This window comes from Neophocaena asiaeorientalis, unplaced genomic scaffold, assembly GCF_003031525.2.
Source record: "Neophocaena asiaeorientalis asiaeorientalis breed wild unplaced genomic scaffold, Neophocaena_asiaeorientalis_V1.1 scaffold45, whole genome shotgun sequence".
Taxonomy (NCBI): domain Eukaryota; kingdom Metazoa; phylum Chordata; class Mammalia; order Artiodactyla; family Phocoenidae; genus Neophocaena; species Neophocaena asiaeorientalis.
Window position 1 is genome coordinate 8,556,178 of NW_020174642.1, and position 13,311 is coordinate 8,569,488.

Consider the following 13,311-nt stretch of genomic DNA (forward strand, 5'->3'; position numbering starts at 1 on the left):
GTGCATTAGAGCTATTTCCATGACCTGTTTCCTGCAATTATTTACATAACTGAAAATTTTCATTTTAGGTTCACTTGAGGAAACTGGATTGGGAAATGGAAGAAATGGGTTCCCCTAAGGGTCTGCCACACTACAAAGCTGTATGTCCCTGGGGGAGCCTTGTCACTTACCGGTCTTTACTGACAAGGAGATTGGGGTTGAGCTGCATGATCTACAAAACTCATCTTGACAGTTAGAGTCCATGACAGTCTACGTCATGATGTCATGTGTCAAGAATAATTTAAAAGGCAGGAAAATTTTCTGTGGAGTCCTTTAAACATAGCATTCCTATGTTGTTGCTTTGACCTGCTCATCTATTTTGTTTGAAGTCCTCATCCATTGTAGAAAATCTCTTCTAGTTGTCTTCTAAAAGAACTCACTTTTAGGAGGTTTTAGGAAAACAAAGCTATGTGTTTTAAAACAACCTGTCAGGCAACTAGATAACCAAGTCAATGATACGTTTCTTTTTTCTATGATTTTATAAAAACACAAATCTCCTGGAAAACCAAGCCAAAAGTTCATGTGAAAAGAAGACTACATCAACCATCACTCTGGTGAAGATGTAGTGGTAAAAAGATTAGAACATCCAATGGACCTTATCATTCTTCAGTCTTTGCAACTGTCCTATTCTGAATATGCAGATTTTGAGATTGCCCCACTCCTAATGGTTGGTCTGGTGAAACAGTTGAGCTTAGTCATGGTGAGCTGTGTGGGGACCGAGGGACAGCCTTACCTTTGACCGTCACGTGGACGCTCTGGCTGGTGGAGAGCTGGGGTTGAACTAGCACGTTGCAGGTGTACTCCCCCTCGTCAACTTCCTTTTGCACATCCGAGAGTTTCAGCGTGCCATTGTTCTCAAATGCCACTTGGCGGTGGTTAAAAGGAAGCAGATTAGAGTTTTTGTACCATTTGATGGAGTAATACGGATAGCCAATCACGCGACAGTGAATGTATGTGTCCCGTCCTGCTATTGCTGTGATATTTTTCATCGGTCGAATGCTTGCAGGCCCTGGAGAGACACAGAGAAACTCTTGAAAATAATTTAAGGGTACCTCTTATGTGTGGAAATGGGTACACTTTTCCTTGAGTTAAAAATGTAGATTAGTTTCATGTAAGGACATCTGTTTCAGTTAAGCACATTTTTTTTCTGCATTTGGCATTTTCTACCAAGAAGGTTTATTTTTTTTCCTTTTAATTTTGTTACTTTCAAATGAATTGAGTGAGTGTTAAATACTTTAATTATCAACTACTTCTGTTAAGATGTTTTGAATTATAGGACAAAAGGCAATTTAATCAATAAAAGGTAACTAGCTGCACTGAACAGTCATGCTGTTTTGGTGAAAACTCTGGTAGCCATTCAGTTGTTTAACTCTCTCTGTACACTAGGTTATGAAGATGGAGGTTATGCCATGTTGCACTGCGAATGTCAGTTAAATACCAGGTACGTGAAGGGTTACCATGGACATAGCAGAATGGAAGAGGAGGAAGGAAAGAGCATGCAAGCACAGCATATACCAGGAAAGGAAAGCTCCAGTGGACAAGTCTAAGAATAAAACAAGAGAACACGCTGACTAAAGAAACCAAAATGCCATCTCCAACAGTAACCCAATCACTGCCATTCCTGAGTAGGAAGCAGAGGGTAGGAAATGGGAAGCGACAGTTAATCCGTTTTTGGCATTCCAAGACTCAGCTCGGTGCATGCAGAGACCTTCTTCTCCACTACAATGAGTTATGTGTGTTTTTTGAGGAGCTGATTTGACAAGCACCTCTTACGTTTATTCGAGCCTGGTACAGGACGACTCCCGCCGAGTTGTTGGCAGTGCAGCGGTAGACTCCCCCGTCCCGGACCTGAGAGCTGGAGATGTTCAGGTAGCTGACCACGTTGCCCTCGGAGGTGATCATCTGGCTGATGCGGTGACTGCCGCCCTTGAGGATGGGGTCATCGTCCAGGGTCCACGTGATCGTGGGCAACGGTGTTCCCTTCACGTTGCACATGAGGGAGACAGGCTCTGCTGGACTCACCACTTTTTCACTAAAGGCAGAAATAATTTTGGGAGTTCCATCTGCAGGAAGACAAATCACGGAAGGAAGTGGCACATACAAATAATTAAACAACTTCTGAGTACTTCTATTTAATGATTAGGATGTGCACGTACTGCTTCTCAGACATGACTCAAAAGTCTGATTTTATTGATAAAGCTAAGTTCCAATCAGGACAAAATTTCATTTTCCAAATAAGTAAACACAGCATTAGCAAGCTTTAATAATTTTCTTATATATTTCTTGATGAAGTCATAACAAGAATGATAATACAACTCAGAAGTTCATGGTAAAAAATGTCATCTCCCAAGAAGTTTATAATTCAAAACTGGTATATCCCCACCCAAAGTTATAAACATAGAGGAAACCCACACACTTCCAATGGTCGCTTTAGCTTTCTACTTCCCCCAAGTTAATTAGGGATTGCTCAAGTGAGGAATCATTTTTTATTTATTTTTTGAAATTTATTTATGTTTTGGCTGCTTCGGGTCTTAGTTGCAGCACGCAGGATCTTTCACTGCGGTGTGCGGGCTTCTCTCTAGTTGTGGCACGCAGGCTTAGTAGTTGTGGCACATGCGCTTAGTTTCCCCGCGGCATGTGGGATCTTAGTTCCCCAACCAGGGATCGAACCCACGTCCCGCTGCATTGGAAGGCGGATTCTTTACCACTGGACCACCAGGGAAGTCCCTCAACTGGGAAATTGTTTACAGGAAAAAGGAACTAAGAGATTGATTATCTCATCTTTATAATTTTCTCCTAAGAAATCATGTTTTATAGTTTGAATGACATATAACTGCATGTGAATTTTCATGAAGGCCTTGATAATGGTAGAAGCTAAACAAATTTGACCCTTTCAGTATTATTAAATATCTCCATAAGCATCTTTTCTTTCTTTCTTTCTTTTAAAATTTATTTCATTGAAGTATAGTTGAGTTAAAATGTGTTAATTTCTGCTGTAGGCAAAGTTATTCAGTTACACACATAGATAGGTTCATTTTCATATTATTTTATGGTTTATCACAAGATACTGAATATAGTTCCCTGTGCTCTATAGTAGGACCGTACTGTTTATCCATTCTCTATATAATAGTGGGCATCTGCTAACCCCAAACTCCCAATACATCCTCCCCCCACCCCCTCCCCCTTGGTAACCACAAGTCTGTTCTCTAAGCCTGTGAGTCTGTTTCTGTTTCACAGATAAGTTCATTTATGTCATATTTTAGATTCCATAAGTATCTTAAGTAGGGTGGCCATTAATTTATCATCTAACCTGGAATACTTTTGAGAATAAAGCAGATACCAGGAGGGCTTCCCTGGTGGTGCAGTGGTTGAGAGCCCGCCTGCCGATGCAGGGGACGCAGAGGAGAACAGGCACAACTCAAGACTGTCCCAGGCAAACAAGGAGCTTAATCTTAAGGAAAGTTTCCATAGCAATTTCCATTATTTTTGACAAAGATCAAATTTTCATATTCCATTATTTTTCTATTACATTTATTGATTATCTGCCTCATGTTATATGGTAGTAATCACAAATACATGTTTCTTTACATACCGTATATATATATACGTATATATATATATATATACGTATATATATATGCGCTTCCTTTAAAGAAAAGAAAGAGAGAAAAATGTATTAAAGTCAAAAGAAGGAAAAGTTACCAGTGGGTCTACCAGCCGCAGGCACTATAAATCAACATAGTGACACTTTTTTTTTCTAGGCGTAGATAGGTCATTTTGACATGATTGTGATCACATGCAACAGGATTTCTGAGTCTGGTAATAAACCTTGCTGGAGGAGATATTAAAAAAAATTTTTTTGGGTGCTAATTTCAAGGGTTTAACCATAGTGAAAGATAATGATTAACAGATTTTTTTAGTCTGTAATTTTAATTATAATAATTATATGTATTCATTGTTGAAAAATTTGAACGTATATATAAACCAAAGAAAAACTGGAAATAAAACTGAAGTTATCTTGCAATTCCATCACAGAAGGGTAATTGTTAATATTTTCAAATATCCCTGAAAAAAGAGTTATTCATCACCACAAAACCCTGAAGCCTATTTCTGAAGACCTAGAGCCTTCTACCATCTTTTCATTTGCAAATTCCTGAATCTTAACTTCTTCATTCCAACTCAATGGTTTGAGGTTGGAGAAGGCCTTCAAGTATTTTTTTTTTCCCCAGATGCATTCATAAGTAGTATATTTCAAGGTCCTTGGATTGCAAACATCTTTCTTTTACTATCAAAGATGACAAAAGTAACTTCATAATATTAAAATAAAGAACCTGTGCTTTTGCCTGTAGAACACTGCAGACATGACTTCAACATGCTCTACATTTAATTTACAGAGAAGTTACATGTGATGCTGACCATTACTCTTTGTACATAACCAGTTGCTGGTGCTTGGGAATGTTCAGGTTATTTTATTTGACCTTACAATTCAATGTATTTGTCAGGATGTGTTTAGCTGTGAATTATTTTTTCACTGATTTTTACACTAAGCACTGAAATCTCAAGCCTTTTTTTTTTTTTAAATCTATTTAGGAAAGTTTTCTTCAGTTACACTTTTATTTTTTAGATAAAATTTACTTACAGTTAAATGTATAGATCTTAAGCTTACAAACAGAATGAATTTTGTTAAATATATATACCTGCATAACCTCAAAACGGTCAAGATAAAAACCATTTCCATCACCCCACAAAGTTTCTAGAGGTTCTTTCAATCATTCTTCACCCACCACAGCTGATCACATTCTGATTTCTATCACCGTGCATTACTTTTGCCTGTTCTTGGCTTCAAACCCATGTTTGAGTGTGCCCTTTTTACACACTCATGGAACCTGTCATAATCGCAGGACAGTCAGCAAAATTAGGATATGTAACTTTGGAAGGGTACTGTTATCTAATGCAAAGTCTGCCGATTGACCAATAATGTCCCTTACAGCTATTTTCCCAAGTTCTCTCAGTTTCACACCTTACATTTATTTGTGGTGGCTCCTTAGTCTGTCTCTCTTTTTTTTTAATAGATCTTTATTGGAGTATAATTGCTTCACAACACTGTGTTAGTTTCTGTTGTACAACAAAGTGAATCAGCCATATGCATACATATATGATCATATCCCCTCCCTCTTGCGTCTCCCTCCTGCTCTCCCTACCCCACCCCTCTAGGTGTTCACAAAGCACTGAGTTGATCTCCCTGTGCTATGCTGCTGCTTACCATTAGCTAACTATTTTACATTTGGTAGTGTGTATATGTTGATGCTACTCTCACTTCACCCCAGCTTCCCCCTCCCCGCCATGTCCTCAAGTCCATTCTCTATGTCTATGCCTTTATTCCTGCCCTTACCCTGAGAAAAGCCATAATTCAAAAAGACATGTACCATAATGTTCATTGCAGCACTATTTACAATAGCCAGGACATGGAAGCAACCTGAATGCCCATCGACAGATGAATGGATAAAGAAGATGTGGCACATATATACAATGGAATATTACTCAGCCATAAAAAGAAACGAAATTGAGTTATTTGTAGTGAGGTGGATGGACCTAGAATCTGTCTTGAGTCGCTTTTAATATGCAACATTCCTCAGTCTCTGTTGCGTTTCTTGACTTTGACATGTTTGAAGTTACTTTGTAGCCAGCTGCTCAAATTCAGTTTGATATTTCCTGGTGATTAGATACAAGTTTTGCATTTTTGACAAATACCATGGAAGTGATGTTTTCCTGTCCTTATTGGCCATTTGTGTATTTCCTTTCTTAAAATGTCTGCTCAAATCATTTTCCATTTTTGTGTTAGACTATTTGCCTTTGTTATTGATTTGCAGGAGTTCTTTATGTCTACTGAATACAAGTATATATATAATATATACATATATACTGGATACAAGGTATATACATACACATATACAAGTCAGTACACGTTTACTTTTACATGTGTATATGTCAGATATCTCATAAAATTACATATGTTTGTCAGACATATGTATATATATATATATTATACATTATATATAAGTGTCTGTGTTAAATATTTTCTCTCATTCCATATTTGCCTTTCTATTTTCATATATATTTATACATACATTAACATTAATGTGTACATGCAAATTTATACATATGTATAGGTACATATAATTTTAATCACATCTACTAAAAGTTAAAATTATCATTCTTCATGTGAAATGGAGGAACTTTGCAACAAATGATTTCAAAGAATTTAATTTATATACTGTCCACTGTGTTATTCTATCTATTTATGTTATAAACTCTATAACACAATATTGTAATTGCGTAGTTGTTTAATTTGTCAATTGCTGTTTAAAGAAATTAAAAGAGAGAAAACAATTTTGCTAAATGTTTACTAACATATTTGTCATTTCTCATACTCTCATGCTATAGATCTGAGTTTCCATTTTAGGTCATTTTCTTCACCCTGAATGACTTCATTTACCATTTCTTCGTGTGCAGGTAGGTCTTCTGGCATAACATTCTTCAAGCTTTTATTTATTGAAAATATCTTTATATTGCCTTAACTTTTAAAGTCTATTTTTGATGTATATAGACATGTATATTGATAGTTTTTTTTAATGTTGAAAAGAATAAGTCAAAAAAATTCATTTCAATCTCATTAAGACTGTAGTTTTTGCATTTCTTTTTGTGTTCTAGTTTCCCCACCTTCCCATCGCACCAGCACTGGAAAATATCCTCAGGGGAAATGTGGTATTAGTGTAGAAATCACCTAATATTTTCCCCTTCTTTCAAGGGTGGAAATTCTTTCTGCCTGCTTCTGGGTGTTTCCCCAGTGTCTGCAAACAGTTTTGCTTTTCCCAAAGTTCAAAATTTTCACCTTCTTGCAGGTTAGTCTGATACCTGCTATTCCATCATTTCCAGAAATAGGACTTGTTCTTGTTCTTCTCTATGATTCCATTTTCCAGGTGTTCTGGTCTGATCTTGAACCTATAATTATTAGATTCCAGTTTCTTTAAACTTCCATTCCAGTTTCTTTGTCCTCATAGGAAATATCCCAAGATTCTACATTATGTCAATGGCCATTCTAAGTTCACAGTATTGTGAGTTTTTATAATCCATGTTAATCCATAGCTGTTACAGGAGGTTACGTCGTAACAAGGATACTAGTTAGACACCATTTTAAGGCAGTTACTAGCTAATGTATTTGTAATTCCATTTCCGCTCTCTTTGGCGACATTAGCATTATCATCTTTCAGACGAGAAAAAATAAGATGAAGCTTCTTGTCCTAAATGGTACCTGACATGCAGCAAATAAATCCGTAAGTAGGCTCAGTGTGCTCCTCTGTCCCCTCTTTTTATTCAAGCAACAGGTTTTTTTGGAGATGAAAGCAGACATTATTTTCCCAGTAAGACCTGAGTGTCTTTGAAATCTTTCTTGCTGTCACTCTCTGATAACCTCACCTCTTTCGACATCATTATGGATTATCAATATGCTCTTTAGGTTTTCTTTGGTCACAGGAGATGGTTGCCAAGGTAACCAGCCCTAGACAGGTAATCTCTCCCTTTTCTACAAAGAATCTAAAAATAGTGACTATGTGAGGACTACAGGGCATCATCATTAGCAAACTGGCTCTGTGCAAATTGATTACTGTCTGCACTTAATTATTATGTGGAACACAGTGTCAGGCTTTTAATATGAGCGCCATGCCTTCAGCTAATTTTGCCTCTGCTTTAAAATGCTCACTGTCTGCAAGGAAATGCTCGAATCAAAGTAAGAATGTCATTCTAAGCCTGTTTCATATCCTCTTAGCATCAAGAGATATTTAAACTTATTTTCATATATAAATGGATTTTCTTTCTTCCTCCTTTAGGCTATATGAAACTCATGTAGTTATTTTAATCAGTTGATAACAGATGAATTTTAAATTATATAAGAAGGCACAATTTCCAACAAGACATGCAAATACACAGATAAAAGCTAGTTCAATTATCTGGTGATAAACATATGTCTCTCGCTTGACTGTTACCTTAATAGCTTCTTTCCCTGGATGATTGATAAGCTTGAAGATGTAAGTAGGCAGCAGGCGGTTAAGAAAAGAAAGCAACATAACATACCTAAAACCTATTATGATAACACAAGGTAATTCTTCAAAAATTCCATTCACCTAAATCTGTGACTCTATGGACCCAAATAGACAACCCCACAAACCAGAAGCTATTTTTCCACTCCACCAAGCACTACATTGAAATGTTGCTCTAAATGTTGCCTCCAAAGTTGTGCTTATCAATTTTGGGGGAGCTATTTTCCCCTCCAGGGGACACCTGGCAATGTCTAGAGACATTTTTGTTTGTCACACTGGAGGAAGGCGCTGTTAGCATCTAGTGAGGGGAGGCCGCACAACATCCCACAGTGCATAAAGCAGTCTTCCAAAGCAAACGCTCCTGAGAAACCCTGGTCTAGGGGACAATGAATTGTCAACCAAACCATAAATCTCAAGTTTCTAAGGTCTATATCTTTTTTTTTTTTTTGCGGTACGCGGGCCTCTCACTGTCGTGGCCTCTCCTGTTGTGGAGCACAGGCTCCGGACGTGCAGGCTCAGCAGCCATGGCTCACGGGCCCAGCCGCTCCGCAGCACATGGGATCTTCCTGGACCGGGGCACGAACCTGTGTCCCCTCCATCGGCAGGCGGACACTCAACCACCGCACCACCAGGGAAGCCTTAAGGTCTATCTCTTGACAAGTAACTTTAAACACGTGAGTGGGCAACATTTATGTTAATTAACTTTAAGTTAAATCATGTTACTTATGTTGCTTCTACCATAGACAATGTTCATTTCACCAGAACTTATTCTTTATTTGCCCAGTTGAGCTTGAAAAACTAGGGTAAAATTATCAGCTGGTCAGATAGACAGAAATATTAACACTGTGAGTTAAGAGCAGTGTTTCACCCTTTACTCTTGCTCCTGAGTTTGGGCTCTGGGTTTGGGCTCTTTTTTCGCCAAACCCTGTAAAGGGGCCCACTGACCTTCAAGGACCACCTGCACATAGTCTTGAGCGGACAGCTTGTCCTTGCGCACAAAGCACTGATATGCGCCCCCGTCACTTCGGACCATGTGATCCATTATAAGGTTCTCGTGGTTGATGCCTGTTATCCTGACATTCTTTCCAGGGTTGAGGACTTCACCGTTTCGGTACCAGGAGAGTTCCTGGCCCTCACTTCCTGTCACGCTGCAGGACAAGGATACCTGGCTGCCCACGCTGCTTTTAACTTTCCTGGGGCTGATGGCAGCTTTCAGTGGCTCTGGAGTTTTGGGGAAGAGAAAAAAAGAAGGTAAAAACAGCACACATGTAGAGATCATTTCAACAACATGCTGGACTTACGACAGGCAAAGGCATCTTCGCAAGCACTTTCTGCCCATTTGTCAATATGTCAAGGTGGGCTTTTTCCTCATACAGGGCACTGAGTAGTCAAAGATATTAAACTGAGCTGACAAGTTAATAGGTTTTATGTAAGTTATACAGTCTTAATTTGGGACTTGTAAATAGCACTAGGTAGGCCTTCTACATATAATACTCCAAGAGTTAAGGCAGCAGAGGGATTTAGAAAGATCATTTTTTTTACAGTTAATTTACCATGTACAATTGCTGTAAGTGATAATGTGTACAGATTTTCTGTTGAAGTAAATTTCTTAAGACTGTTATCTTTCTATTGTTTTTGTAGGGGATGACATTGCAAAAAGAAAAAGAAAAGAACCTCAAAAAAGAACACACTCCATATATTCTTATTTCAGTATTATTTCATGGCACACCATTTTGTTTGGGAAAACCCTCATCACTATTCGTTTTTTTTTTTTTTTACAGTTAATTTACCATGTACAATTGCTGTAAGTGATAATGTGTACAGATTTTCTGTTGAAGTAAATTTCTTGTTAAGACTGTTATCTTTCTATTGTTATTGTAGGGGATGACATTGCAAAAAGAAAAAGAAAAGAACCTCAAAAAAGAACACACTCCATATATTCTTATTTCAGTATTATTTCATGGCACACCATTTTGTTTGGGAAAACCCTCATCACTATTCGTTTTTTTTTTTTTTTTTCCTGGGCTTCTTTCACTGTATAGCAAATAGACTGACATGGGTCATATTGCTTTCTCACTGAGTAAATGTGAGTGTTAACGCACTGACAGTAAGAAATGCAATGTGCTGGTTGCCAGCAAGGACAGAAATATTTGAATATTTAAATCCTATTTGCCGCCTCCCAGTGTGGCACAGATGGGTTTGCTCTGGGCCATTCTCACACACACATACTCACTCCCCTCCCCTATGTGGCTTAACCAGGGCCAGTAACACACAGCTGTAAGAAAGCAGGTAGATATTAGGATTCGTGACTATGAAACAGGGTTTTGTTCTTTAAAATGAGGCTAACTTCTCTGGATAGGTGGTAACTCTCATCTTTGACTTCCTATGTTTTCATTCAGCAAATCCAATTGAATGCCGTAAGCATTTATAGAACATCTACTATATGCCAAGGATGGGGTTAAACTCACAGGTGAGACAAACATGAATAACACTTGTGGTGCCACTAGCATGTGCCATAAAGCTACCAAATATCTTCTGAACATTAGTTAAGTCAGTCTTCCCACAGTCCTGCAAGTGTTGTGTTATCATCTCCATTTTACAGAAGAAACGATTATTCCGAGAGATCAATTAATTTAACCAAATCCATTCAACAGGTAAATGGCAAAAAACAGTTGTTTACCCCAGTTATTACTGACTTCTTGTGTCACCACATTGTGAAGTCTTTAAGAAATTCAGTCTTCCAGATGCATAAGACAAGTACAAGAAGGAAGATAGTAACACAAAGCGTCCATTAGAGACGTACACTGTGTGGAAGAGGATCGATAGAATGTCCTCAGACATCAAGGATGGATAGGACTGAGGCCAGCTGGGATGAAGAGAGGGCCTTGTAAAGAGTGGGAACTGCAGGAATTAGAGCATGAGGCACTGCTAGGTCTCAGGAAGAGTTTTGGATCAGTTTGGATGCAACACAAGGTCTCTGAAGGAGAACAGTGGGAGAAAAATTACACAGGCAGTCTGAGACAAGACCACAAAAGACCTCCAGATTTTGGAATCAAATCAGAGGGAGCTAAAGAGAGCTTTCTAGAATTTTTAGCAAGTAAGTGCTATAGATAAACACGTTTTTCGGAGAATCCATCGATCATATTGTGTTGGACAGATGACAGTGGGGAAACTTGTCAGCAAAGGGGCATTGCAGATGTCTCGTTGAGGTGCAATTAAAACTCGATCTAGTAATGAGAACCTACTGTAGAGCACAGGGAACTCTACCCAATGCTCTGTGGTGACCTAAATGGGAAGGAAGTCCAAAAATGAGGGGATATATGTTTACGTATAGCTGATTCACTTTGCTGTACAGCAGAAACTAACACAGCATTGTAAAGCAACTCTACTCTAATAAAAATTAATTTAACAAACAAAACAACTCGATCTAGAACTGGGTGGAGGTGGAGAGCACAGCTGAGAAACACGGTGAGATATGATCTCTAGGACTTGTCAGGACTTGGACATGAAAGAAAAGTCTTAAAGAAGATCCAGGACTTAAAGTTCACATTTGGAGGGTTCGAGGCTGAAAGATGTCTAGAACAACAAGAGGCTGGTAAATGGTAGAGAGATGGTGGAGAGAACTTTGGGATACTGTTCTTTGGAAGTGCCAGATAAGCATCTGATATAAAACTGGGAGACACGCTGCTCACCTGACAGTCAACAAGGAGGCTGAGGTTGAGCATGCAAATTCAGGGCTGTTTTCAGAGGGGAGGAACTTGAAGCCATAAAGTAAAAGAGGGCACCAAAAGAAAAGAGACAAGAGAGAATAGAAGAAGTTTCAGAATTTGGAACCCAGGAGCATCCTTTCTGCCTGGAGAAGAGAGACCAAACAGTCAGAAGGGAGGATGGGAGCAATAGAGGCATATCTGGAACTTTTCCAGATGTGGCAGAGTACAAAGATGAAAACAAGTGCAGTCAGAATTAAGACTTTTCCACAAATAACTTTTAAAATGTAGACAGTGGTAAATGCCTTTACAGAGAAAGCAACAAAATACTCTGAGCCTTGAGCAGAAAATAGGAGGGCAACGGGATGTTTTGAGAATGAGGCACTGCATTAGACTTAGAAAGATGGGAAGTTTTAGACATTCAGGTACTTGAAGACCGTCTTACATTACATGAGGAGGGAACAGCATGACTTGCAATTAGGGAAGGAACAGGTTTGCACGAGAATAGGAAGAAGTTGGATCTCACAGGAGTAGGGTTTTTTGAAGAAAAACTATGAGAAGTATGACCGTACAGCTTTACTTGAGATGCTTTCCATACTATCCTAAGATACAAACTTTATTCAACAGAAACTGGGGAGCCATGAAAGGTGGTGTTGAGCCTGCATACTGGAGTGATTCTCATTGGCTGTCCAGTGCTGCATTGTTTCATCTACAAGGTTCTTCAGCCATCGAAATATAACTGTGCAGACATTATCCTCCTTTTCTTTCTAATCTCAGCCTAAGCATGTTCGAATGACATTTGCAGGGCTCAGTCTGGACAGCCGATTCCAGGCCATCATTGGGATATTTATTTCAAATGTACTCACTTGGGCTGGTATTGTGCTAAAGCTTTCTACACCCAGGGTGACACTGAAGAGGCAGTTCCATAAACAGGCATAAGGCTGGAAAAAAGCCAGGGTAAGAAAATGCCTCCCTTTTCAATGTCAGACTCGTATTCAGTTTGCTCAGTTCAGTTCATCAAATTTTTATGTATACCGATATGTATGATAGCATACTGGCAACTGAGAGCCATATATTTTGACCAGAGTTCTGACACTCATTTCTGGCCATGTGATCTTGAGTAACCCACTTTGATTTGGTTTCTGCATGAGCAAAATTAAGGCTTTTCAACTAGGTTAGAGCGCTTCCCCCTGCAATCACACCCCTCCATCTTCCGAGTCTACCTTTGGCATCCTTCTCAACATCTTCCTCACACCAGTCACTACAAATCAATTAGAGATGAGATATATCTACCATACTTGGCCTAAATTATCTATAATATTGAGTCCAAGTCCAATATTTGGATAATAACAACCTTATATACAGCCCTCTATAGAGCTGATAACAGCCCCATTTAGAAATTTAAAGCAGCATCTGGAAACAGGCCAAGGACAACTGCTTTGATCTGATCACCACTGCCTTTGCTGACA

General features: G+C 38.8%; 1 protein-coding gene across 1 annotated transcript in view; it reads right to left on the reverse strand.

The window, feature by feature from the left end:
- DSCAM (DS cell adhesion molecule) overlaps window positions 1-13,311 on the reverse strand; it is a 737,093-nt gene that overhangs the window by 297,560 nt on the left and 426,222 nt on the right. Inside the window, exons 7-9 of the mRNA XM_024758431.1 lie at window positions 9,081-9,356; window positions 1,806-2,102; window positions 773-1,048 (exon numbers count right to left, since the gene is read on the reverse strand). Of these exons, the coding sequence (XP_024614199.1) occupies window positions 773-1,048; window positions 1,806-2,102; window positions 9,081-9,356 (849 nt within the window). The remainder of the gene's footprint in view (window positions 1-772; window positions 1,049-1,805; window positions 2,103-9,080; window positions 9,357-13,311) is intronic.